The 27463-nt window shown below is 39.0% G+C and overlaps 1 protein-coding gene across 1 annotated transcript; it reads left to right on the forward strand.

Annotated features, from left to right (window-relative positions):
• Positions 1-1396: 1396 nt before the first annotated feature.
• On the forward strand, positions 1397-26909 carry LOC123760164 (mucolipin-3-like). The gene is made up of 15 exons (XM_069325610.1): positions 1397-1400; positions 1679-1930; positions 10811-10994; positions 11241-11340; positions 12083-12274; positions 12746-12899; positions 15371-15561; positions 15763-15879; positions 18194-18292; positions 19229-19391; positions 22606-22751; positions 25018-25140; positions 25566-25772; positions 26113-26261; positions 26876-26909. Exons 1-15 carry the CDS (start codon positions 1397-1399, stop codon positions 26907-26909), a joined length of 2115 nt encoding a protein of 704 aa, XP_069181711.1.
• Positions 26910-27463: the final 554 nt, after the last annotated feature.

Below are 27463 nucleotides of genomic sequence, written 5' to 3' on the forward strand. Positions count from 1 at the left end.
CTGGACTCATCCGATAGGGTTGAAGACGAATGGGGGTGTAGTCCGTCAACCTGACATCATGGTAGATGGTATCAGTCTGGGTCGGGATCTCCCCGAACAGACTGGAGAATTCGTCAAGTAGCGACTGCATCTCTTCACGTTGGACCATCTGCAAATGGGACAGTCTCTCCTCCACAGCATTCACAGAACTAGAATTATTGAGAATGAGATTAAGAACATAAGAACAAAGGTAACTGCAGAAGGCCTATTGGCCCATACGAGGCAGCTCCTATCTATAACCACCCAATCCCACTCATATACATGTCCAACCCACGCCCCAAAGATTAGTTGGGTCCCCAGAACAATCATCCCCTCCCTCACTGGAAAAGGAAACATTGGTTAGGGCCTATTACGGGCCTGGGGCCCTGGAACTTCTTCAGACGGTTCAAGTGTACAAGTATCACCTGATTACGCTTGTCAGAGTGCCTCACTTTGTACTTGAGGTCCCCAACCCTTTCTGTCACAATAAAGGGGCCTTCGTACTCGTGAGACACATTGTTCCTTAGTCGAGGCTTTAATACCAGGACAGGGTCATCAGGCTGAAATACCCGCCACTTAGCCTTAGCATCGTTTCGTTCTTTCATCTTTTCTTGGTCCTTCCCAAGATACTTTAGTGCCGCCGCCTTGCAGTCACTGAGTCTCTGGTGGTGTTGCGCAAAGAAAGCCGAACCTTCGGTCAACGTTACGTTCCCTAACAGATTCTCCTGTAACATTTGCAAGGGTCCACGAACTTTATGGCCAAAGACTAACTCAAAAGGAGAACAACCCAGTGAACTTTGTACATACCCTTTTAACAACATGCAAACCTGTTTGGGGAGGTAGCCACTCAGACACATCACATTACACACGATATCCAACTGTTTGGCAGCACTCCAATTCGACAGCATCCATACAGGGTAAATCCCGAAAAAGACAACTCATCCAACAGGAAGTAGATTATCTACTTCAACATAACTTCATCCGTCAAAGCCAAAGTTCTTGGAGTTCTCCTTGTTTGGTGATACCAAACCCAGGGGGAACCTGGAGATTATGTGTGGACTATCGTAAATCATCATCATATCGTCATCATATCTCGCTCTAGTTAGGCCCCATTTAGATTATGTAGTTCAGTTTTGGTCGCCATATTATAGAATGGATATAAATTCATTTGAACGTGTCCAGCGTAGGATGACTAAGTTAATTCCCCAGGTTGGAAATCTTTCATATGAAGAAAGATTGACAAAGCTTATGTTGCATTCACTGGAAAGGCGAAGAGTTAGGGGTGACATGATAGAGGTTTACAAGTGGGTGAATGGACATAACGGAGGGGATGTTAATGGGGTATTAAAAGTATCAACACAAGACACAACACGAAACAATGGGTATAAATTGGATAAGTTTGGATTTAGGAAAGACTTGGGTAAATACTGGTTCAGTAACAGGGTTGTTGATTTCTGGAACCAATTACCGCGTAACGTGCTGGGGTCCCTCGATTGTTTCAAGCGCGGGTTGGACAAGTATATGAGTGGAATTGGGTGGTTATAAATAGGAGCTGCCTCGTATGGGCCAATAGGCCTTCTGCAGTTACCTTTGTTCTTATGTTCTTATGTTAAATTAAACAAGGTAACAACTGTTGATGTGTTCCCATTACCACTTTCAGAAGAATGTATAGACCAGATTGGTAATGCTAAATTTGTGTCAAAACTTGATTTGTCTAAGGGTTACCATCAGATCCCTCTAAGTGATTATGCTAGGGAAGTGACAGCCTTTATTACACCTGATGATGCATATGAATTTAACGTAATGCCTTTTGGACTGAGAAATGCTCCTGCCACTTTCCTGAAACTTTTGAAACTTTTGCTCAAGGGTGTGCCAAATTGCAGGGTATACCTTGATTATATTGTCTTGTATAGTAAGTGTTGGACAGACCACCTGTCAGGTCTTAAGAAATTATTTACAGTGTTGCAGAGTGCCAATTTAACAGTAAATGTCAACAAGTGTAGTTGGACAAAGGGCACTATAATCTATCTTGGACATGAAGTGGGACAGGGTACGATACTTCCTTTGCAAGATAAAATAAAAGTAATAGTGGACTACCCAGTGTTAACAAATAAAAAGGGAGTTCAAAGAGTTATTGGAACGTGTGCTTATTACAAACGGTATTGTAAGAACTTTTTTACAGTTGCGGCCCCATTAACCAATTTGTTGCAAAAGTAAGTGACATGTAAGTGGACACAAGATTGTCAAAATTCATTTCAGAATTTAAAGGGAATACTATCTGCGTCACCTGTTCTAGCCAGCCCTCAATATAACAGACCTTTTATCCTGCATATTGATGCGTCTGATTTGGGAATCGGTGCAGTTCTTATACAAGTTGGCCTTGATAACATTGAACATCCAGTTTACTATTTTTCTACAAAAATTAATAAAGCAAAAAGAACTAGCTATTGGCCCACACGAGGCAGCTCCTATCTATAACCAACCAATCCCATTCACATACATGTCCAACCCACCTTTGAAACATTCGAGGGACCCCCACCTCCACCACGTTACGCGGTAATTGGTGCCACAAATTATTATGAACATTTATGCATTGATCCTTTAGTTTTTAAATTCTTACTAATCATAACTCCCAGATCCCTTTCGCAATCCGACTTCGCAATCTCAACACCATCTAGCTCGTATCTTGTAACTCTATCATCATTACCTAGCCTCAAAACTTTACATTTATCAACATTAAACTGCATCTGTCAATCTTTTGACCATTTCAAAACCCTATTTAGATCCATTTGAAGTGATAGTGAGTCTTCTTCTGTATTAATTTCCCTACCGATTTTTGTATCATCGGCAAATTTGCAAACGTTGCTACTCAAAGCTGAATCTAAATCATTTATATATATATTATAAACAACAGAGGTCCCAGGACAGAGCCTTGAGGCACTCCACTTACAACATTTTCCCATTCTGACTTAACCCCATTTATACTAACTCTCTGTTTCCTTTGGTATAGTCATGCCCTAATCCAACTTAATATAGTACCCCCAATACCATGAGCCTCTATCTTTTTAATCAATCTTTCATGATTGAATGAATCTTTCTAATTCTTTCATGAACTATCCCATAATGATAAGAGTGTTCAACCCCATGTTGTGGAAAATGTTAACGGAGAAACTCAGGATAAATGGTTTACAAAAATAGAATATGAAGACATAGGTAAGAATAGAGTGACCTTTGATAGTAGTTAGGGGTGTATAAGTGCTAAGCAAGAAGAAATTTCAAAATGTTGGGAGTCTCTGACTAAGGCGATATTGCTTCTCAGTGACTTAACATGTGGGGAGGCTGTGGACAAGAAAGATGTCCATTATCAATGAATTGGCAAACCGCAGCAAAGTTCAAAGTGTTGGAACAAAGAGGAAAAAAATACTACATCTACTTTGCATTCCTCCCATGTTGGTGTTAATTGGTAATCATGCTTTGCAACATTAGAACATAAGTATCTTATTATGCTTTCACATGCATTATTCATTTCTTCCCACCTTTTGAAGTGAGAGGGTTAATTCATTATCTCCCTCGCCTCTCATTAGTCTAATCGCCGAAGCTTCATTTATCGCTGAAATTCTATCCCCAATACTCAGTAAGTTCAATCATTTCATCATTAAGTCAGTAATAGTATTTCTTGGTTCATGAGAATAATCTTGGGATTATTCTCATGGCTTCATTTTGTACCTTCTCCAACTTGTTTAGTCTGCCTTTACCAAAACAAGGGGCCGAGGGCAGCATAATCAATGAGATCTCACAGTATGTTATGTGATTATCCTTGGAATGTGAAATGTAAAATAGAATTAATAATTGTGTACAGTATGGGTTTGTGAGCCCCTTGAGGGATCTTATATAGACGAGGGTAGAAATAGCCTAAGCTACTCGATCCTTTCGAGATGTACTTTCTTTTCTCAAATAAACTTACTTGACCTAAGTCTGCCTTTACCAAAACAAACATGACAGGGGCACCATAACCAATAAGATATATCACAGTATGCCAGGTTATTACCATTGGAATGTGAAATGTAGAATAGAATTAATAATTATGTACTGAATGGGTTTGCCGATGATACAAAATTCGAGAGGGAAATAAACACGGAAAAGTCTCACTATCACTTCCAGACGATTTAAATAGGGTTTTGAAATGGTCAAAAGATTGGCAGATGCCAATCTGTGGAGTGCCTCAAGGCTCTGTCCTGGGACCTCTGTTATTCATAATGTATATAAATAATTTATATTCAGGTTTGAGCAGAAATATTTGCAATTTTGCCGTTGATACAAAAATCGGGAGGGTAATAAACAAGGAACAAAACTCACTATCACTTCAAGACAATTTAAATAGGGTTTTGAAATGGTCAAAAGATTGACAAATGCAGGCGATGAGTCACAATAACATGGCTGAAGTAAAGTATGTTGACCAGACCACACACTAGAAGGTGAAGGGACGACGACGTTTCGGTCCGTCCTGGACCATTCTCAAGACAATCGACTGGAGAATGGTCCAGGACGGACCGAAACGTCGTCATCCCTTCACCTTCTAGTGTGTAGTCTGGTCATCATTGACAAACGCAGTTTAATGCTGACAAATGTAAGGTTTTTAGGCTGGGTAATGATGATAGAGTTACAAGATACGAGCTAAATGGTGTTTGCAGATTCTGCAAACACCAAAACAAACAAGGCTGGATGGATTGCGACGTCGGAATGCGAAAGGGATCTGGGAGTTATGATTAGTAAGAATTTAAAACAAAAGGATCAATGCGTAAATGTTCGTAATAAGGCAAATCGGACACTTGGATTTATTAATCGCAGCGTTAGTAACAAGACACCTGGTGTGGTTCTCAAGCTATATCTTGCTCTAGTTAGGCCCCATTTAGATTATGCAGTTCAGTTTTGGTCGCCATATTATAGAATGGATATAAATTCACTTGAACGTGTCCAGCGTAGGATGACTAAGTTAATTCCCCAAATTAGAAATCTTTCATATGAAGAAAGATTAACAAAGCTTAAGTTGCATTCACTGGAAAGGCGAAGAGTTAGGGGTGACATGATAGAGGTTTACAAGTGGGTGAATGGACATAACAAAGGGGATATTAATAGGGTATTAAAAGTATCAACACAAGACAGAACACGAAACAATGGGTATAAATTGGATAAGTTTAGATTTAGGAAAGACTTGGGTAAATACTGGTTCAGTAACAGGGTTGTTGATTTGTGGAACCAATTGCCGCGTAACATTGTGGAGGTGGGGTCCCTCGATTGTTTCAAGCACGGGTTGGACATGTATATGAGTGGGATTGGGTGGTTATAAATAGGAGCTGCCTCGTATGGGCCAACAGGCCTTCTGCAGTTGCCTTTGTTCTTATGTTCTTATGTTCAGTTCTGATCACCATACTATAGAATGGATATAAATTTACTAGAACAGCGTAGTACGACGAAGTTAATCCCGCCAATCACAAACCTGTCGTATGAAGAAAGATTCGCAGGTTGATTGGTTGGAAACTTTGTCTCATACCGTTTGCCTCACATAAATGATGAGGAAGCCTGCACTGCGTCGGGTATTATGTTTGCAAATTCAAACCAGTATAATTCAGCATGTTTACATTTTAAATATATTAAAATTTAAATATTCTTGAATAAAAAAAATAACATTATTAACTTATTAGTGGTGCAGACGAGGAGTCACAATAACGTGGCTGAAATATGTTGACCAAACCAGACACTAGAAAGTGAAGGGACGACGACGTTTCGGTCCGTCCTGGATCATTCTCAAGTCGATTTTGAGTTTTTTCAAACAAATCGACTTGCATTCTCAAACAATCGATTTGAGAATGATCTAGGACTGACCGAAACGTCGTCGTCTCTACACTTTCTAGTGTGTAGTTTGGTCCACTTATTAGTGATGTAATACTAATATTTTCCTGCCACGATCAACCATTACCAACAAGCCATCATATCCCTTTCCCTCATCCTCTTTCCCTTTCCCCCCATTCCATCATTCACTTCCAAAGGTGCCCAGGCTCCGGCAGCATTGTACCACTGTCTGCAACCCATCCTATAGAAAGGATAGCAGCACATTATTGTCGTGTACTGAAGCTTAATAAAAAAGAACAGCCTAAGCTACTCTATTTCCTTCCGGATGTTGTTGTTATAGATTCAGCTACTCGGAACAAGTTCCAAGTAGCATGGGCTATGGTGAGCCCGTAACTTACCTGGCACAGGAGCAAGGCAAGTAGCACGGGCTATGGTGAGCCCGTAACTTACCTGGCACAGGAGTGGGGCAAGTCCTTCCGGATGGATTTTATTGTCTTAATTAACTTGAACTTTCCTATCTAGGTGCGGTGGATTGCGTTAGGTGAAGTGTAATAGCATAAATACAGGACAGTGTAGGTATCTATCACCAGTTGTGTGGCAGACAGTCGCGTGTTAACTTAGCTAAGTGCACCAAGCATGTGGGCCTAAATTTGGAAGTGAAGTTTACTGTTTATTTAACATGCAGAATAGTAAGTACAAAAGTGAAGTAAGTAAGTGAAAATAGTAAGTACTCAAGAAATAAGACACACTAGTGGCTTCCTAAGGACGTTTCGTTTGTTATATTCTTTGAAGTTAGTATGTGATCACGCTTTTTTAATTCATATACTATAATTTTCTTAACTTTTAATACAAAATATATATTTTTGTGTATTTATATATACAACAGTTCTTACATTATTGTACATGCATTATTGCATGCATAGCATTTCGAGCAATTCCTTAATCCTAATTTTCACGCACAAACATCCCAGAAAGCAGCCCGTAGCAGCTGTCTAACTCGCATGTACCTGTTTACTGCTATGTGAACAGGCCATCAGGGTGGAAGAAACTTCCACCTCAAATAGTGGAAACATTCCTAATTAAGGGTCCGGATTGAACCCGGACCCTTAGGTCCGCGAGCGCTGTCCGTTCAGACGTTTTTCCACATGTTCCACCAATATATATTGCTTATCAGGGCAACAGAACTGATTACATCAGATCTGTAGATAACTTATCACATGTAGCTAATTCTCAGGTATTTGATGTCTTAGAAGTGGTTTCGACTTGGAAAATACAAATATTCTATCAACGTTTCAATGATATGTTGTTGTTAACAGAGACTTGCATGTGGTTAGATATATCCAAAAACTGTATAAGTTGCTGCATGTTGGACGGTCTTTTCTGTAACTGTAAAGACTGTTGTTACAGCCTCACTTGGCCAGTGACCGGGTTCGTATCAACCTGAATATGTGTCGAGTCATCTTACTCGACCCCACCCCGAGTCCCACCCCCGTGAAAGTTAAGAACTGGCAATAATAATCAATTTCGGGTTCACCTTTCTCTGTGAATCTAATGATTTAGATTCAGGTTTGAGTAGCAACATTTGCAAATTTGCCGATGATACAAAAATCGGAAGGAAAATCGGAAATTTATCTCACTCATATAAATGTCCAACCCACGCTTGAAACAATCGAGGGACCACAAATCCACAACCTTGTTACCGAACCAGTATTTACCCAAGTCTTTCCTAAATCTAAACTTATCTAATTTATACCCATTGTTTCGTGTTCTGTCTTGCGTTGATACATAAGAACAAAGGTAACTGCAGAAGGCCTATTGGCCCATATGAGGCAGCTCCTATTCTATAACCACCCAATCCCACTCATATACTTGTCCAAATCGCGCTTGAAACAATCTAGGGACACCACCTCCACCACGTTACGCGGCAATTGGTTCTACAAATCAACAACCCTGTTACGGAACCAGTATTTACCCAAGTCTTTCCTAAATCTAAACTTTTCCAATTTATTCACATTGTTTCGTGTTCTGTCTTGTGTTGATATTTTTAATATCCCCCCTGTTATGTCCATTCATCCACTTGTAAACCTCTATCATGTCACCCCTAACTCTTCGCCTTTCCAGTGAATGCAACTTAAGCTTTGTTAATCTTTCTTCATATGAAAGATTTCTAATTTGGGGAATTAACTTAGTCATCCTACGTTGGACACGTTCAAGTGAATTTATATCCATTCTATAGTACGGCGACCAAAACTGAACTGCATAATCTAAATGGGGCCTAACCAGAGCAAGATATAGCTGAAGAACCACACCAGGTGTCTTGTTACTAACGCTTCGATTAATAAATCCAAGTGTCCTATTTGCCTTATTACGAACATTCATGCATTGATTCTTTTGTTTTAAATTCTTACTTATCATAACTCCCAGATCCCTTTCGCAATTCGACTTCGCAATCTCAACATCATCTAGGTCGTATCTTGTAACTCTATCATCATTACCTAGCCTCAGAACTTTACATTTATCAGCATTAAACTGCATCTGCCAATCCTTTGACCATTTCAAAACCCTATCTAGATCAACTTGAAGTGATAGTGAGTCCTCCTCCGAATTAATTTCCCTGCCGATTTTCGTATCATCGGCAAATTTGCAAATGTTGCTACTCATACCTCAATCTAAATCATTTATATATATAAACAACAGAGGTCCCAGGACAGAGCCCTGAGGCACTCCATTTACAACATTTTCCTACTCTGACTTGACTCCATTTATACTAACTCTCTGTTTCCTTTGGTATAGCCATGCCCTATTTCCATGCCTAGCCATGCCCTAAGTCGATTGTTTTTATTTGTTTCAAGGTTATCTGACGTACAACATCAACACGAGCTCCCCCACCTCTCATTAATCTAATGGCAGAGGCTGCATTTATCTCTGAAATTCTATCCCCAATACTCTTCAGATTCAACTCCATGCTCATTATCTCAATCATAGCATTTCTTGGGCATCCAAAGATAATTCTCACGGCTTCATTTTGTATCTTCTCCAACTTGCCCATCCTACCTTTACCAAAACAAGAAATGACAGGTGCAGCATAATCAGTTTTCCCAGTTATCTTTGAAAGATATTGCATTTGATTTGCAATATTTTTCCAGCCGGCAATTTATACCAAGTTCTCTCGACAACCATTCATTTCCAACTCTTTTTCTTGGAAGAATGCCACGTATGACCGGGATTCCTCCCTTGCTCCTAACTAATTCAATGGATGTCTTAAACCTCTGTATCAGTGCCTCACTCCAACATCATTTCCACCTGCACTGATACAAATAATGGGTTTGTTCTCATTTCCAGCCATAATATCATTCATATTGTTCACAATATCACCAATTCCAGTTCCCGGATAGCAAACCCTTAACCTGTTTCCCCTATCACTGGCACAAAACGTTCTGTCTAAATACCTCACCAGGGAATCTCCCACAACCAAAATTTGCTTAGCTCCTTCCTTTTCCTTTTTGAGCACTTTGAGGGACCTGCGCTTCGTTGCTTTGCCTTTCGAACGAACTGCAGGCTCACCACAGCACCCGTCCTCCAACACGGCAAATGCGTTAGAAGTCCTTAGTATAGAAGTAGGCGGCTTTGTCAAAGTTTTCTTAAGCCCCTTGTCCTTTACAACTTGCCAAGACGAAGTCTTTTTAATACCGGTCGCCTTCTTTGTTTCTTCCTGATTTTGTTTCAGCTGTCGTACAGCTGAAACAAAAGCTGAGCTCCAATGAGATTCATCAGTTCCTTCACTACACTTTCCATTGTTGCTATAATAATATTACTACAATTGGAGCTCCAGCTAACACACCCTCTCACTGTGACTGTGCATAACTGACTGATATACCTCTTTTAATATTGAGGTATTTAATAGATGCAATAAACTGCATCTGCCAATCTTTTGACCATTTCAAAACCCTATTTAGATTAACTTGAAGTGATAGTGTGTCTTTTTCCGTGTTAATTTCCCTACCGATTTTTGTATCATCGGCAAATTTGCAAATGCTACTCAAACCTGAAACTAAATCATTTATATATAATGTCAAGACCGTAATGTTCGTAATAACGTAATAGGACACTGGAATGTATTAATCGAAGCGTTGGTAACAAGACACCTGGTGTTGTTCTTCAGCCATATCTTGCTCTGGTTAGGCCCCATTTAGATTATGCAGTTCAGTTTTAGTTGCCGTACTATACAATGGATATAAATTCACTTGAACGTGTCCAGCGTAGGATGACAAAGTTAATTCCCCAAATTAGAAATCTTTTATATGAAGATTAACAAAGCTTAAATTGCATTCGCTGGAAAGGCGAAGAGTTAGGGGTGACATGATAGAGGTTTACAAGTGGATGAATTGATATAACAAAAGGGATATTATTAGGGTATTAAAAGTATCAACACAAGACAGAACACGAAACAATGGGTATAAATTGGATAAGTTTAGATTTAGGAAAGACTTGGGTAAATACTGGTTCGGTAACAGGGTTGTTGATTTGTGGTACCGTGGTGGAGGTGGGGTCCCTCGATTGTTTCAAGCGTGGGTTGGACATGTATATGAGGGGATTGGGTGGTTATAAATAGGAGCTGCCTCGTATGGGCCAATAGGCCTTCTGCAGTTGCCTTTGTTCTTATGTACATAGTTTATTTTTTGTCCTCATTTTTTATCTCTTTTTTTTTTAACATTTCTAACCAGTCGTACGAATTGTTGTTCTACAGTGACTTCCCCATTCTTGTGTTCGGTTGTTTCTGGCACATGAAAGTGAATGCAGAGTTCGTTGATGTCTCTTTTGTATTTAGAGCTGTGTGCTGCCAGTCTGGTGTGACTCAGCCTTAATTAATTTATCAGCCTTAACGGTCATAATTACATCAATTTCTCTGCTTCAGGATGTTGTTAATGTCTTTGATTTCTAGAGCTGCAGAAGATGGCACAGGCTGTATCTGAAGTCAAAGTGTCAACAGCTCAGCGCAATGGCGGCTCAAGCTATGGCTCGATTACATCCAGGGTAAACAGCGTTGGATCCACCACCAGTACCGACTCTATAACAGAACTCCTCAACACTGATGTTACTGCTGACAGGATGAGACACAGACTCAGGTAAGGCGAATTCTATGATTCACAGCATTGTTCTATTGCATGTAATACACTGTAAATGCGAAGAAGCCTGAATGGTCCCCAGGCATATATTCAATGGTCCCCAGGCATATATATAAATTAACAGTATTTGCATATGTAAATATGTACATAGAGTAAAAGGTTCCACTATCGCTACCTTATACAGAGTATCCAACACTAATAATGTGTGTTCAGCACTGCATAAAATGAAGAATTTATCTTCCACAGATTCTTCTTTATGAACCCCATACAGAAATGGCGCGCTCGACAACGATTCCCATGGAAGCTTTTGGCTCAAATAATTAAAATTGTTCTTGTTACTGTACAGGTGAGTACTTTGTCTTACCGTTTAATAATCACATTACTGGTATGTGTCTTAGGGTTACAAGACTTTTCTTTCCAACATGGTGTGGCTGTGGCTAATTTGCTTCCAGTGAAGTTTTGGATTTTTCCCATAATGCTCTTTAGTACCGTAGATACTGTGTAACACCATGACACCTTGGATACTGTTATATATCTTCAACTTTCCTTTTTTTGGTTAATGCCTCACTCAGCCTGTTAAAATGGGAAAAAGGAACGTCCCTTCTAACTACATTTCTCATGCTTGGCCAAGTTGCTAAAATGCGTAGTAAATTTATTGGGAATTTCGTGAATGCATAAATGGTACGGCAGCTCCAAATGTGAAAGGCTGCATATTTTAGGCCAATGTGGATTAGTTACAGGGGTTGTTGATTTGTGGAATCAATTACCGCGTAACCTGGTGGTGGTGGGGTCCCTCTATTGTTTCAAGTGTGGGTTGGACATGTATATGAGTGGAATTGGGTGGTTATAAATAGGAGCTGCCTCGTATGGGCCAATTGGCCTTCTGCAGTTACTTTTGTTCTTATGTTCTTACTTTCTGTTTTCTGTTCCAAATTTTAGATGTAGAACAAATAATATGTTAGGTGAACTTTAAAATAAATGGCTCGTGTGTTTTATATGTACCAGCAAGTGAATAAATTATATTAATGTTTGTTGTTATCACAAACTGGTCTCTGGCAATGTCACTAATGTGTATATATATATTACAGTTGTCTGTCTTTGCTCATCAACGCTACGATCACGTCAACTTTCTCTGGGACACAAAGATGTCACTTTCCCATTTGTTCCTCCAAGGCAGTGACGCCTCCAGAGAACTACAAGTGTACCCGCCAGCTGATACTGCATTTGCCGTTTATAAAAAATCCGAGTTCTTTGGTTACTTGGATTATGCGCTACTTATGGTGAGCATGAATTTTTAGGTATAAGGTATATTTATAATTTACTGTTTACATATATAAATACATTTAATATATTTAATATATTCAATTTGCAATTTGAATGCATATTATGTAGAGTAGCTCATTATTATTCTAACATTGAATATATATAATTATGGTTAACAATTGATATACACGAGAAAATATTGGTCGTACAGAACCAGCATCCTTGAACGGCTTCAATATTTTCTCATATATCACGTTCTCGTGATTTCATTGTGCACTCCTTGTATATATTGTGCACTCCTTGTATATATTGTGCACTCCTTGTATATATTGTGCACTCCTTGTATATATTCCCCATGCTGGACATTTTTAGGTTCAGCTACATTCCTTTGTGTTAATCTTGGCTTATTTAATTATTATAGGGGAAATTAGATTGTTAAAGTATTAAGTGTCTTAGCCTGATTTAATATTATTGTTTCATATTTTCAGTATAATAATGTTGAGGAAGATGCCATAGGAGCATATGTCTACAAGCACCGGAATGGCAGCACTGTGTTGCCGTACTTCTGTGCCACACATTACTTGAGTGGCAAAGCATTTTTCAACAATAATTCGTATGTTCTTGATAGTAACACCACCAGATGTAAGTTAACATTTTATAGTTTTTTATTTTTCTAGAGCAGCATTTACCGTAAAATGTGGCATTTTAAGGGTAAATACTCAAGAGAACCTCATTCCTTCCCTTTCTCTTACTTTTTTATAAAACGTTTGGGAGTTACCTTGACATAGATGAAGTGGGTTTGTTTGTTCAGTTCAGAATGGTGCATTTTGTAAGATAATTTTTTTTTATGATGATTTAAATTGCATGCAGTAAGCATAAGTTATAACACTTCGTTTTGTTGTGGAGCTCAGTACTTGTGATATACTTATGAAAGTGTTGTGGAGCTCAGTACTTGTGATATACTTATGAAAGTGTTGTGGAGCTCAGTACTTGTGATATACTTATGAAACTTCTGTATATTTGACTTGTACTATAAAGTTTGGTGCATACTGGTAATATGAGCATTATATTCCGCAGTATTTATTTATTTATATATATAGTATTTATTTATTTATATATACACATGAAGGTACATTAAGTTTACGAGGAGTACATAGCATTGATGTTTTCACATTCGTGGGCCTAACACCTGCCTAACACACATTGCGTTTTGGGCAGATCTTTAATCTAACAGATAATTTTAACTAGGTAATTTGTTGCAAAATTTGAAGAATATTAACAGATACATTGTAACAACATTAGACAAAAATTACTAGTTATATTGTAGTAAAATTTGAGAATTATCAACAGGTAGACTGTAGCATAACTTGAGGATTATTAATAGGTACATTGTTGTACAAAAATTTGCGTTCTACATAACAACCATGACACACACACACACACACACACATACATACACACATGGTTGTTACACACACACACACACACACACACACACACACGCACACACACACACACATACATACACACATGGTTGTTACACACACACACACACACACACGCACACACACACACACACATACATACACACATGGTTGTTACACACACACACACACACACACACACACGCACACACACACACACACATACATACACACATGGTTGTTACACACACACACACACACACACACACACACACACACACACACACACATACATACACACATGGTTGTTACACACACACACACACACACACACACACACACACACACACACACACACAAATCACAATAGCGTGAAATATCAAATGAACAAATCCACACGGGGCAATGATGATGACATTGACTAAGGCGCGTCTGGGAACATCCTGTGCGTAGGTTCGAACCCTCATCATTGAATTGCCCATCATTGCCCTTTCAGATTTATTCATTTAACAATGATACAGTTATTTAATTCGTTAGGGAGTGAGTTCCATAGACTAGGTCCATTTATTTGCATAGTCAGATTTAGTTTGACTCTGAGGATGTCAAAGATCTATTTTCTGATGTGGTGATCATGGGTTCTTTAGATCTGTCCAGGAAGAGTTTCAAATAAAGATTTGCATTTAGGAACAATATTTTGTATATGCAAAGGGCACAAGAGAATGTGTGGAAAGTTTATGTTTAGCATGTTTAGGGATTTAAAAAGAGGGGCTGTGGTCCCCTTACGGTTAATGGTAGAGTAGGAGAGGTTATATCATTGATGGCTACATACTGGGCTGTGTGCTTTCTGAAAACAGAGTTTGTTCTTATACCAGACTTTTGCTGGGTGATGGTGGGCTTGAGGTAGGTTACAGTGGTAGTTCATTGAATAATGAGAGAAGAGAAGAGTTTGGAACATAATATCTGATTTTAGAAAGTATACGACCGTTTTTGAGATATTTTGGTTATGTGTTGTATGTGGGTGCTGAAGACTAGTCTCTTGTCTGTGTACAGGCCAAGGAACTTTCCATCATTTTATTGCTGATGTTAACATTGTCTATCTGAAGCTGAATTTCTATTGATGATTTGCTTCCAAATAAAATGTAGTTGATCTTTTCTATCAATGATTGGATTTTTTAATTCGTTATTTACAGCATTATTTAGTGTGTGTTGGGGTCTCAGTTGGGGTCTGAGTAGATGAAGATAGAATCGTCAGCAAATAGTATAGGTTTAAGAATGTTAGAGACATTAGGCAGATCATTGATGTATGTATGAAATAGGAGAGGTCCTAGGATGCTACCCTGTGGCACCCCTACGGTTAATGGTAGAGTGGGAGAGGTTATATCATTGATGGCAACATACTGGTGTCTGTCATATATATAGTTCGAATATAGTTCAGGGGTGACTGGTGAAAGTAGATGAGAGTTAGGATAGCTTGCGGTTAGATATGTAGTAATGTGTGTCTGGGTCTGTGGATTTTTTCTGACAAGGTGATGAAGAGAAGTTGTTAAATTCAGGTGTTGAATTTTATTGGTAATGAATAGACCTTAGTAGTAGGGAAGGTTAATGTATTTGTTTATTCTTAATAAGTTAGTGTTCTTATTTGTTAAGGTCATGGACATGAAATTAAACTATTATTATTTTTCCTGGCAGCCTGTATAAGTGTCCCAATGTCAGAGACCAATAAAACAGAGTGGTCAATGGAGACTTTCCTGATAGAAAACAACTTTACATTGGACTTTGACATCCTCCTGAGTGCAGACTTGAATTTTGTATTGAAGACAGCCAAGCTGAGGATAAACTTGCCCTCTGATACCGCAGAATGTTACGAGATGACAAGCAGGGTGAGTCAAGGAAGGAGGCCAGAAAGTCACCTTAAATTAGTTTCTGATGTGATTTAATATTTGAACCTCTTGAACACTACATAAAGGTTATAATAGTAATTGGAATGCTTAGGGCTAATATCTCCGTTCATCAACATTCATTAACGCTTTGCTTTTTCATTCCTAAAAACTACAGATATATAAATTATATTTTTTTTCTAGATTCTGTTCAGCAATCGTTATCATGATGGGCAAATGGTCGTGAATTTGCAAGTAGGCGCTCGAGTATTGGAATGTGATGGATCAGTGCACGCGGTCTCCGAGGCAAACAAGCTTGAAGTAAGTGCTTATATTTTACAATGTGTGTGATCAATTGTAACTTTTTGTTGAAATGATTGGTATTTGTATCTTAAACATTGCATAGAATTTCTATTAATTGTTTGTATTTCTTCCATCTTTGATTCAGTAAAGGTCTATGGAAAATCTGAATAATTCTGATTTGTTGAACCAAACATGTTTGTTTCAACATGTCTGCTTCATGTTGAAGCAGACATGTCTGCTTCATGTTGAAGCAGACATGAAAACAGACCTTACCGCCCTATTTTATTTTTCTTATTTTCCTCTTATTCTTACACTCATTCCATTCTTACACTCATCCCATTCTTACACTCATCCCATTCTTACACTCATCCCATTCTTACACTCATCCCATTCGAACCTGTTCACCTTACATCACTTACACTCACCCATCACCTTTCTCTTACCTTCTTCTCTTGCTCCTCCCCTTACTTTCCTTATTTATTTGCCTGTTCCTTCCTCGCTTCCTTACACCCAACTTGACAATTTATTTATTTATTTATATGAGCTCGTACGCAAAGCGTCTCGGACAGGTCCTTAATATTAATTTTCTCCGGAATCCGACAGTCCTGGTGCCTGGTTCTTAAACTGTCAAATCGTTTAAGAACCGGGTACCCATTCACCGCTGGGTAAGCAGAGGCTACAGTTAAGGATTGGCGTCCAGTCAATTCTCTCTGGCCAGGATACGAACCCAGGCCAAAGCGCTCGCGAAGCGCCGGCGAGTGTCTTACCACTGCGCCATGGAATCACAGGAGTTGTCCTGAATTAACTGAAGTGTTGTCGTTTCTCCATCTTCATCATTTGGATCATCATTGGCAATTCCTCTTCACTATCAGCAAAAAAACCTTCATATTTACACGCAGAAATTACAATAGCGTTATGCATCAAATAAACAAATCCACAAGGGCCGTGATGAGGTGCTGAACCCTCATCACGGCCCTTGTGGATTTGTTCACTTCATATCTACATACAGGCATATCAATAGCAGGAATTTATTCCCATATATATTTAAAATCTCCCACAATGCATCACTTTCAATTTTTGTGTGTTAAAAAAACCACAACACACGAATCGATAAAGTATTGTATTGGAATATTACCCACATTTTGCGTGATAAGTTTTGTATAACTACTACTTGTACCCGGCCATGCGTTGCTGTGGCTCAGCAACCTTCCCCTCTCCCCCAAGTCCTCCTCACCATTCCCCACTCCCCCGTCCCCTCGTCCTCACCGTCCCCTCGTCCTCACCGTCCCCAACTCCCCCGTCCCCTCGTCCTCACCGTCCCCAACTCCCCCGTCCCCTCGTCCTCACCCTCCCCAACTCCCCCGTCCCCTCGTCCTCACCGTCCCCAACTCTTCCGTCCCCTCGTCCTCACCGTCCCCAACTCTTCCGTCCCCTCGTCCTCACCGTCCCCAACTCCCCCGTCCCCTCGTCCTCACCGTCCCCCACTCCCCCGTCCCCTCGTCCTCACCCTCCCCAACTCCCCCGTCCCCTCGTCCTCACCGTCCCCAACTCCCCCGTCCCCTCGTCCTCACCGTCCCCAACTCTTCCGTCCCCTCGTCCTCACCGTCCCCCACTCCCCCGTCCCCCTCGTCCTCACCACCATCCACCACTCCCTCGTCCGATGTACTCCCAAATGATCTGATGTTCCCATCAGAAAATTGTTAACATCAAATGATCTGATGTTCCCATCACTGAAAAATAAGAAGTGTTAAAAAAAGATACGAAAAACAATGAAAAAAAAAACTATACTCACGAAATATACAGTATGGTAAACAACACAACTCAATTCCAACACAGTGTCAAACAAAATATTTATATCAAACTGAAAATAAATCGAAATCTATGAAAGTTCAATTTATCAATGCAATCGTAAACATTGAAATGTAATCGTAACATATTGAGTGTAGCATGTGTTCCTCTTTCGTCCAACAGACGGCGCTGTTAATTTTTTTTTTTATGTCACAGGTTAGGCATGTATATAGTAGGTATATATAGACCCGCTCACATGCGAATGGAACGTGTCAAAATTTCAAAGCAATCGGTAAAGAGGTTTCGAAGATTTCGCTTACATGAAAAACACAGTTTAATTTTTTTTTTCACGTCACAGATGTGACATTTGTATAGTGTGTATATATAAACTCGCTCGGATGCGAATGAAATGTGTGAAAATTTCAAAGCAATCGGCGAAGAACTTTCGGAGATTAGCGGTTTTGCACAAACGAACTTTTCCATTTTTATTTATATAGATTCTATAAACATAATTATTCTTAATGCATTTCTTGTTTTTCTGAAGGTGTGGAGGTCAGTGATCAACATTACCACCATCGCCGTATGCATCATCTCGCTGATTTTGTGCATCAGGGCAATCTATCGAGCACAGCTCCTCAGAAAAGTTAGTGACATATGTTTTCTATTAGAATGTTTTTAGCTGTTAAATATATTTTACCATATTTATGTAGTCCATTTTGTGCCAAATTTGTAAAATTTTCCATTCGCTTAAAATTTTAATTCAGTTTCTAATCTCTTGTCATTTTTTTGAGACATTTTTCTATCAAGAGTTTATATATTATTTCTTTACATGTACATAACCTCAACAGGGGTGGTACGGAATGGTGTTTTCTATTCCATAGCTCAGTTTAGTAGGCAAAACAGTTTGCAGTTACACTCATCATATGATGATGAGTGTAACTACATGTTAGTGTAACTGCATGTTAGTGTTTATTTAAACACTAACATGCAGTTAGTGTTTATTTAAACACTAACATGCAGTTAGTGTTTATTTAAACACTAACATGCAGTTAGTGTTTATTTAAACACTAACATGCAGTTAGTGTTTATTTAAACACTAACATGCAGTTAGTGTTTATTTAAACACTAACATGCAGTTAGTGTTTATTTAAACACTAACATGCAGTTAGTGTTTATTTAAACACTAACATGCAGTTAGTGTTTATTTAAACACTAACATGCAGTTAGTGTTTATTTAAACACTAACATGTTTAAATAAAACAAGCAAGTCATCACGAGCTTGACTGTGCCATGCCTGCTCCATATTTTAACTATTTGTTTCTTTACCCCATTATTCCTCAGCACTAAATGTCCCACGTCTACTTCATGATCACGGCTGCTACTTTAAGAGATGTTTTAGGCTTGTTTAATACTACTCCATCTTTAGAACTTTAAATTACTACTTTATCTAAATTTGCTTCATTTACTAAAGGACACAGCTGAGAGAGGTGGATACTGCTGGCATATCTCATCTTCAGACAAATCCTGCATTCAGACTAATAATTTTTTGTTTAATAAAATACTGTGTATATTCTTTCAGTGCACATCAGAATATTTCCGAGAGCACCGTAGTAGGGAACTAACCCTGGGTGAGAAGATGGAGTTTGTCAACCTGTGGTATGTCCTGATTTGTATCAACGACATATTAATCATCATTGGATCATTCCTGAAGATTGGTCTAGAGAGCAAGGTAGGTATTAGTAATACTGGTAGTGTACTGTAGCTTATTCTCATGCTTCACTCACTTTATTGTTGGAATATTTATATGATACTAAATTATATATATTTGTTAAGGTTTAGGCTGTATAGAATGTGTGATTGCAAATGTAGTAGGTCCTTAGTGGCCAGAATAGAATGTCCTAAGAATAGAGGACAGCATTCCTTTTGTGCCCCATGTATGATCATGCACTATATTTAGCAGTGCATTGCAGACCACATAAAACAAGTCACTATACATTGCTGCAAGCTGGCCTTACTTTTAGGGAGCTGAAAGAGTATCTACATAGTTAATAATGGGAATAATTCTTGCAAGGCATTAATCATGCAACATCTACAACCCAAATGTGGTCCAAAAATTGAAATAAAAATCCAACACACCTTAACTTGCTCGCCATCAGCTTACTCTGACAGGCTGCTACAGCAGTATGCAAGCACTTCCAGAACATCAAATCTGTTCCAAAATATACAACATCTTTCTAGTTCTAACACTAATAGAGGTTGACATACTGAAGTTACCTGTAGAGAAATGGTTCTAGTTATTGTATATAACATCTCACTATTGGAACTTGAAACTGCATTCAAAGAAAGGCAGAGCAATATCTCCAGGATACAATGGCATAACATTTGATAACTGTAGTCACTGTTACACTGCCACTGTAGATAACTGTAGTCACTGCCACTGTAAATAACTGTAGTCACTGCTACACTGCCACTGTAGACAACTGTAGTCACTGCTACACTGCCACTGTAGACAACTGTAGTCACTGCTACACTGCCACTGTAGACAACTGTAGTCACTGCTACACTGCCACTGTAGATAACTGTAGTCACTGCTACACTGCCACTGTAGACAACTGTAGTCACTGCTACACTGCCACTGTAGACAACTGTAGTCACTGCTACACTGCCACTGTAGATAACTGTAGTCACTGCTACACTGCCACTGTAGATAACTGTAGTCACTGCTACACTGCCACTGTAGACAACTGTAGTCACTGCTACACTGCCACTGTAGACAACTGTAGTCACTGCTACACTGCCACTGTAGATAACTGTAGTCACTGCTTCACTGCCACTGTAGATAACTGTAGTCACTGCCACTGTAGATAACTGTAGTCACTGCTACACTGCCACTGTAGATAACTGTAGTCACTGCTACACTGCCACTGTAGTCACTGCTATACTGCCACTGTAGGTAACTGTACTCACTGCTACACTGCCACTGTAGATAACTGTAGTCACTGCCACTGTAGATAACTGTAGTCACTGTTACACTGCCACTGTAAATAACTGTAGTCACTGCTACACTGCCACTGTAGACAACTGTAGTCACTGCCACACTGCCACTGTAGATAACTGTAGTCACTGCTACACTGCCACTGTAGATAACTGTAGTCACCGCTACACTGCCACTGTAGATAACTGTTGTCACTGCTACACTGCCACTGTAGATAACTGTAGTCACTATTACACTGCCACTGTAGATAACTGTAGGCACTGTTACACTGCCACTGTAGATAACTGTAGTCACTGCTACACTGCCACAGTAGATAACTGTTGTCACTGCTACACTGCCACTGTAGATAACTGTTGTCACTGCTACACTGCCACTGTAGATAACTGTAGTCACTATTACACTGCCACTGTAGATAACTGTAGTCACTGCTACACTGCCACTGTAGATAACTGTAGTCACTGCCACTGTAGATAACTGTAGTCACTGCCACTGTAGATAACTGTAGTCACTGCCACTGTAGATAACTGTAGTCACTGCCACTGTAGTCACTGTTACACTGCCACTGTAGTTGCTGTTACACTGCCACTGTAGATAACTGTAGTCACAGTTACACTGCCACTGTAGATAACTGTAGTCACAGTTACACTGCCACTGTAGATAACTGTAGTCACTGCCACTGTAGAAAACTGTAGTCACTGCTACACTGCCACTGTAGATAACTGTAGTCACTGCCACTGTAGAAAACTGTAGTCACTGCTACACTGCCACTGTAGATAACTGTAGTCACTGCTACACTGACACTGTAGATAACTTTAGTCACTGCTACACTGCCACTGTAGATAACTGTAGTCACTGCCACTGTAGATAACTGTAGTCACTGCCACTGTAGATAACTGTAGTCACTGCCACTGTAGATAACTGTAGTCACTGCTACACTGCCACTGTAGATAACTGTAGTCACTGCCACTGTAGATAACTGTAGTCACTGCTACACTGCCACTGTAGATAACTGTAGTCACTGCTACACTGCCACTGTAGATAACTGTAGTCACTGCCACTGTAGATAACTGTAGTCACTGCTACACTGCCACTGTAGATAACTGTAGTCACTGCTACACTGCCACTGTAGATAACTGTAGTCACTGCCACTGTAGATAACTGTAGTCACTGCCACTGTAGATAACTGTAGTCACTGCCACTGTAGATAACTGTAGTCACTGCCACTGTAGATAACTGTAGTCACTGCCACTGTAGATAACTGTAGTCACTGCCACTGTAGATAACTGTAGTCACTGCTACACTGCCACTGTAGATAACTGTAGTCGCTGTTACACTGCCACTGTAGATAACTGTAGTCACTGCTACACTGCCACTGTAGATAACTGTAGTCACTGTTACACTGCCACTGTAGATAACTGTAGTCACTGCCACTGTAGATAACTGTAGTCACTGCTACACTGCCACTGTAGATAACTTTAGTCACTGCTACACTGCCACTGTAGATAACTGTAGTCACTGCTACACTGCCACTGTAGATAACTGTAGTCACTGCTACACTGCCACTGTAGATAACTGTAGTCACTGTTACACTGCCACTGTAGATAACTGTAGTCACTGCTACACTGCCACTGTAGATAACTGTAGTCACTGCTACACTGCCACTGTAGATAACTGTAGTCACTGCTACACTGCCACTGTAGATAACTGTAGTCACTGCTACACTGCCACTGTAGATAACTGTAGTCACTGTTACACTGCCACTGTAGACAACTGGAGTCAGGTACAGGTAAACCTGCATCTTCCTATAAGAAAAAATGCCAAATTATTTAGAAGTAGCGATGTTGACTTGTATATATCTAAATATATATAGATTTGTTGATTTTTAATTATAATTGATATTGCACTGATAATGAGGCAAAACTGCAATCTGTTTCATATGTTTTTCCATTACACGTTCATACATTTTTCATATATTTTATCTCTTCCTTTCCAGAGTTATGAAGGCTACTTAGACACATGGAATGTTTGCTCGTTGTTCCTCGGTCTGGGGAACTTACTAGTGTGGCTTGGATGCCTGAGATACCTGGGATTCTTTACCACGTACAATGTAATTATATACAGTATGACATTTCCAACTGTGAAATGTTCAACTTTCTACTATGTTGCCTATAGAGTACTAAATATTTCGCATTTTATCTATAGAGAAAAGACTTCGTCTTTTATCTATATTTTCAGGTGGCAATATAGTTACAGGGTTATAAAGTATTCATAAAGTAGAACGGAGTCGTATAGAATAGTTCTTTAGAACTACTAAGATTGTTAAGAATAAGGAGTGCAGCTTGGGAATAAAAATACATACAGTAATAGGAATGATGGAATATAAATAATAAATAAATAAATGTTTATTCAGGTAAGGTACATACATACAAGAGATTTTACAAAAATTTATCGATTTATAGATAGAGCTAGTACATACAATGCCTAAAGCCACTATTACGCAAAGAGTTTCGGGCATGAAAAACATTAATGACTAAAACTTTATACTAATTGAGTATAAAGAATAAAATATGTTGAGAACAAATAAAAATAAAGATAAAAAAGGGGGGAACATGGCTGAAAAAGCAGCACAAATACAATTAGGTCGACAAACAGCGTTGTTTTAAAAAAAAACATACATGGGTTGACAATAGAAGGGTAAGGTGGGTTACAGGGAATTTATTAGGTATAGCTTCGTTTTTATCTTAAACTGGTTGAGAGAGGTACAGTCTTTAACATGGTTGGGAAGGTCATTCCACATTCTGGGTCCCTTGATTTGTAGAGCATTTCTAGTTTGATTAAGTCGTACTCTAGGAATATCAAAACTGTATTTATTTCTGGTGTGGTGCTCATGGGTTCTGTTACAACCTTCTATGAAGCTTTTGAGGTCAGGATTGGCATTACAGTTCAGCGTTTTATATATGTATAATACACAAGAGAGAATGTGCAGTGACTTAATATCTAACATATTCAGAGATTTGAGTAGGGGTACCGAGTGATGTCTGGGGCCAGAGTTGGATATTGTCCTAATAACAGCTTTGTGTTGAGTAATTAGAGGACGTAAATGATTTTGGGTAGTAGAGCCCCAAGCACAAATACCATAGTTGAGATAAGGATAGATAAGGGAGTAATAGAGAGTCACCAGGGCAGGGCGTGGTACATAATATCTGATCTTAGAAAGAATGCCCACAGTTTTTGAATTTTTTTGATATATTTAGAATGTGTCCCTGGAAATTCAGCTTGTGGTCAATGAGAACGCCAAGGAATAAACATGAGAGAGAGAGAAAGGCTTTGTGGGTGGATAGTGTTATCGACGAAAACATTATTAGGTATATGTGGATATAATTGTGAGCTTAATGACCCAATTATGACTGGGTAACAGCTTCTCCACTCATATCAACCTACCCTGATTTTGCACCCTGGTGAGGCCACTCCAGACCGACAACCAGAGCGCAACTCTGGTGACAACTCATTCTGGTGACAAGCCTCATGAATGTCCAGAGTGTGGGAGAAGATTCAGACATTTTAAAAGTATGAGCTCATATATTAGTGCATTCAGTAGGCAAACATTATGAGTGCCCAGAGTGTGGGAAGATTCACACGTACTGGAGTGAACGATATGGAAGAAAATGCAAGATTGAACCAGTGAAGAGCAGAAGTGCCATAGGCACAATCAGAGAACACTGTATAAACATCAGAGGTCCGCGGTTGTTCAATGTCCTCCCAGCGTCTATAAGAAATATTGCCGGAACAACCGTGGACATCTTCAAGAGAAAACTGGACGGTTTTCTAAGAGAAGTTCCGGATCAGCCGGGCTGTGGTGGGTATGTGGCCCTGCGGGCCGCTCCAAGCAACAGCCTGGTGGACCAGACTCTCACAAGTCGAGCCTGGCCTCGGGCCGGGCTTGGGGAGTAGAAGAACTCCCAGAACCCCATCAACCAGGTATTGTAGTATTTGGATGATTAGTCATGAGTAAATATTTGTTTATCAAAGACATAACAAAAATGTATTGACAAATATCTTGTGAAGTTTTGCTTCGAATTAGTGAAAGATGTAGTGTGAATTATACTGTGAATGTGAATATTGTGAACGATGTGAATTATAATGGATGTTCTCCAAAATAATTTAATCCTTTACAGTACCTTAAACATTGTGTTACCTTCAAGTATTGTTTTGAATATAGTAGTTTCAGTCAGAATTTGTAGCCGAGAGAAGACATGCCACACTGTTTCCGAGTGGCATTACAGGGAAGATAGTACTAAATATAATAATAAATGACAGTGTTAGACCTGATTAAAAGTACCATGTGAATATAACCTTCTTTGATCTTGTTCCAGGTGTTAATCCTGACCGTGAAGAAGGCCATTCCTAATGTGATGCGGTTTTCCGTATGTCTGATGATGGTGTTTGCTGGGTACTGCTTCTGTGGTTGGCTTGTTCTGAGTCCCTATCACCCCAAGGTTCGTTTGACATGAAATTATGTATTTGAATGGCCATGCCCAAGTCAAATTAATATTGATGTGGAGTTTAGTTACAATTATTAAACATAAATTATCTGGGTACTAACAAATAATTAATTTTCAGAGTAAAAATAAAATAATTTTTTCAAAATTAGATATTTTCAGCACAATTTGGGAACAATCCATTTGGCCTTATATATTTGGTAATGAAATATTATATTAAAGGGGGGTAGGGTAAGGTAATTATCAGTAGAGAGCACTGAGCCATTATGACTATATTGTACTTGGGGATGTTGGGATACGGATTTGTATGTAAAAGAGGCAGGGAATGGTACCCATCCAATTGGATGGCTGGGGATTGAACATATAGTTTGTCATTTAAATAACAGCTTAGCGTGAAGATTTGGTTAATTTTTTCATTCCAGTTTCTTTCACTCTCTTCGTCAATGGAGTGTTTATTTTCTCTCATCAATGGAGATGACTTGTTTTCAACATTTGCTTCGACGTCTGGGAAGGACCCGGTGGTGTGGTGGTTCTCCCGCCTCTACTTCTACTCATTTATTTCCCTCTTCATGTACGTCATCCTAAGCCTATTTATCGCCATCATCATGGACGCCTATGAAACCATTAAGGTATTTTATTTACAAGTTATCAGTTTCATTTGTGTGAAATCAGGCTCAATTTAGACATGTTATTTGGTCCTTAAACCTATGATGAATTTTTATCTTCAAAAATTTAATTATTACATATTTATGTTCATGTTATCCTTTTTTATAGAAAGAAAGTTTTGATAGCCCTTGGATGAGCCATATTGTGTATCTTAGACCAATATTATCTTCAATGCATTATCATCCATTACATTTTTCTCAGAATGATTAGAACATTTTTTCGAATCTGGAGCTCGTGACATTTGCTATACATAATGTTTCTGAGATCTATTATCATAGAACTCATTATTAAAATAATTTCCAGAATTACTATAATGACGGGTTCCCAGAATCTGGGTTGATGAAATTCATTAACGAATGCACAGAGGACCCCAACTGTAGAGCAGGTGACCAAGAGGAGGAAGAGCACACCATTCAGGATGTTATCAACTCTTTCTTCTGCTGTGATCACCAGTAAGAATATTGGTTTCTCTGTTCAGTGTACTTAAAATAAATTTCACACTCGGTTATTGTAGCCCCTCCTAGTGTGTTCTTGAGTTTGTTTACTGTTTGTGCCTACAGAATTGAGCTACAATAGCTCTTGGACCCCTCCTCTCTAACCGATTATTTGTTCCTCTATTATATCTATTACATATATTTCTAACACACGTCCCCAGGAAGTAGCCCATAGCACCTATCTAATTCCGAGATACCTATGTACTAGGTGACCAGGTGCATCAGGTGAAAATAACTGCCCATTTGTTCCTGCATGTGTGTTATCCTTTCAATATTATAATGTATAATACACAGTATTAATGTTTCCAGTGCTTTTAACCTCTGCTACCCTCTTATTTAATGTATTTAAACTTTCTTCTGTCAACTTTGCAAATGATAATTTCTGCATATTGTGTCAGGTTGTCTTTGTTTATGTATACTAGTTGTTAAGAGATCATGCAAGTGGCTGATGTTTACTTCCCTGTTGCAGGAGCACAAGACACAGGGGCACCGAGCACGAGGCTCTTCTCTCCAAAGTGCACACATTTTAATGTGAAAACAGTTGTAAATTTATCATTTTTGTATATCGTCAGAATATTGTTAGATAATATAAATGACCGGAGATAACCGAATAAATGTTCTCACTGTTCCGCTCATTGACACTTGCTGTCAATGAGTGGAATCTGAGTTAACAAAAATTATACAACATGACAACATGTACTAAATTTAAATATTAATAAATCAGATCTTGAAACACTTGTCACATCTTAATGTCTTGTGACATCGAAGCTCAAAGTTTGAGAACAGTGACGAGTGCTTTCATTGTCAATGTTATTTTACATTTGGAATAACTTCAAATAAATGTTGATCTTTGTGCAAATTGTATCCACAGTGTCATCTCCAAACACAGCTTTTGTTGGACTCGTGCAAAATGACATGTCAATCCAATGGTAAACACAGTATAAAGTGGATACAAAGAAGTGGTAATTTGTATGATATTGTAAAAGTTATGAACTAGTTGTATAACTGAACAAAGAACACATTCATTTTTGTAATGCTTCTGAAAGCAATTGAAATCAACTTCTCTCTAAAAGATGGAAATAAATTAGAACTTTGACTTGTGTAGTGATAGCATTTGAATAATAATGATTGTACTCATTAACTTGTATTTAATTCCCAAA

The sequence above is a fragment of the Procambarus clarkii genome, chromosome 16, assembly GCF_040958095.1.
Source record: "Procambarus clarkii isolate CNS0578487 chromosome 16, FALCON_Pclarkii_2.0, whole genome shotgun sequence".
Classification (NCBI taxonomy): Eukaryota; Metazoa; Arthropoda; class Malacostraca; order Decapoda; family Cambaridae; genus Procambarus; species Procambarus clarkii.

Bases quoted from the DNA above. Each gene is read 5' to 3' on its own strand.
- LOC123760164 (XM_069325610.1), top strand. The intron at 10,995-11,240 runs GTAAGGCGAATT...TATCTTCCACAG, and splicing joins AGGATGAGACACAGACTCAG to ATTCTTCTTTATGAACCCCA. The intron at 22,752-25,017 runs GTAATTATATAC...ATCTTGTTCCAG, and splicing joins GATTCTTTACCACGTACAAT to GTGTTAATCCTGACCGTGAA.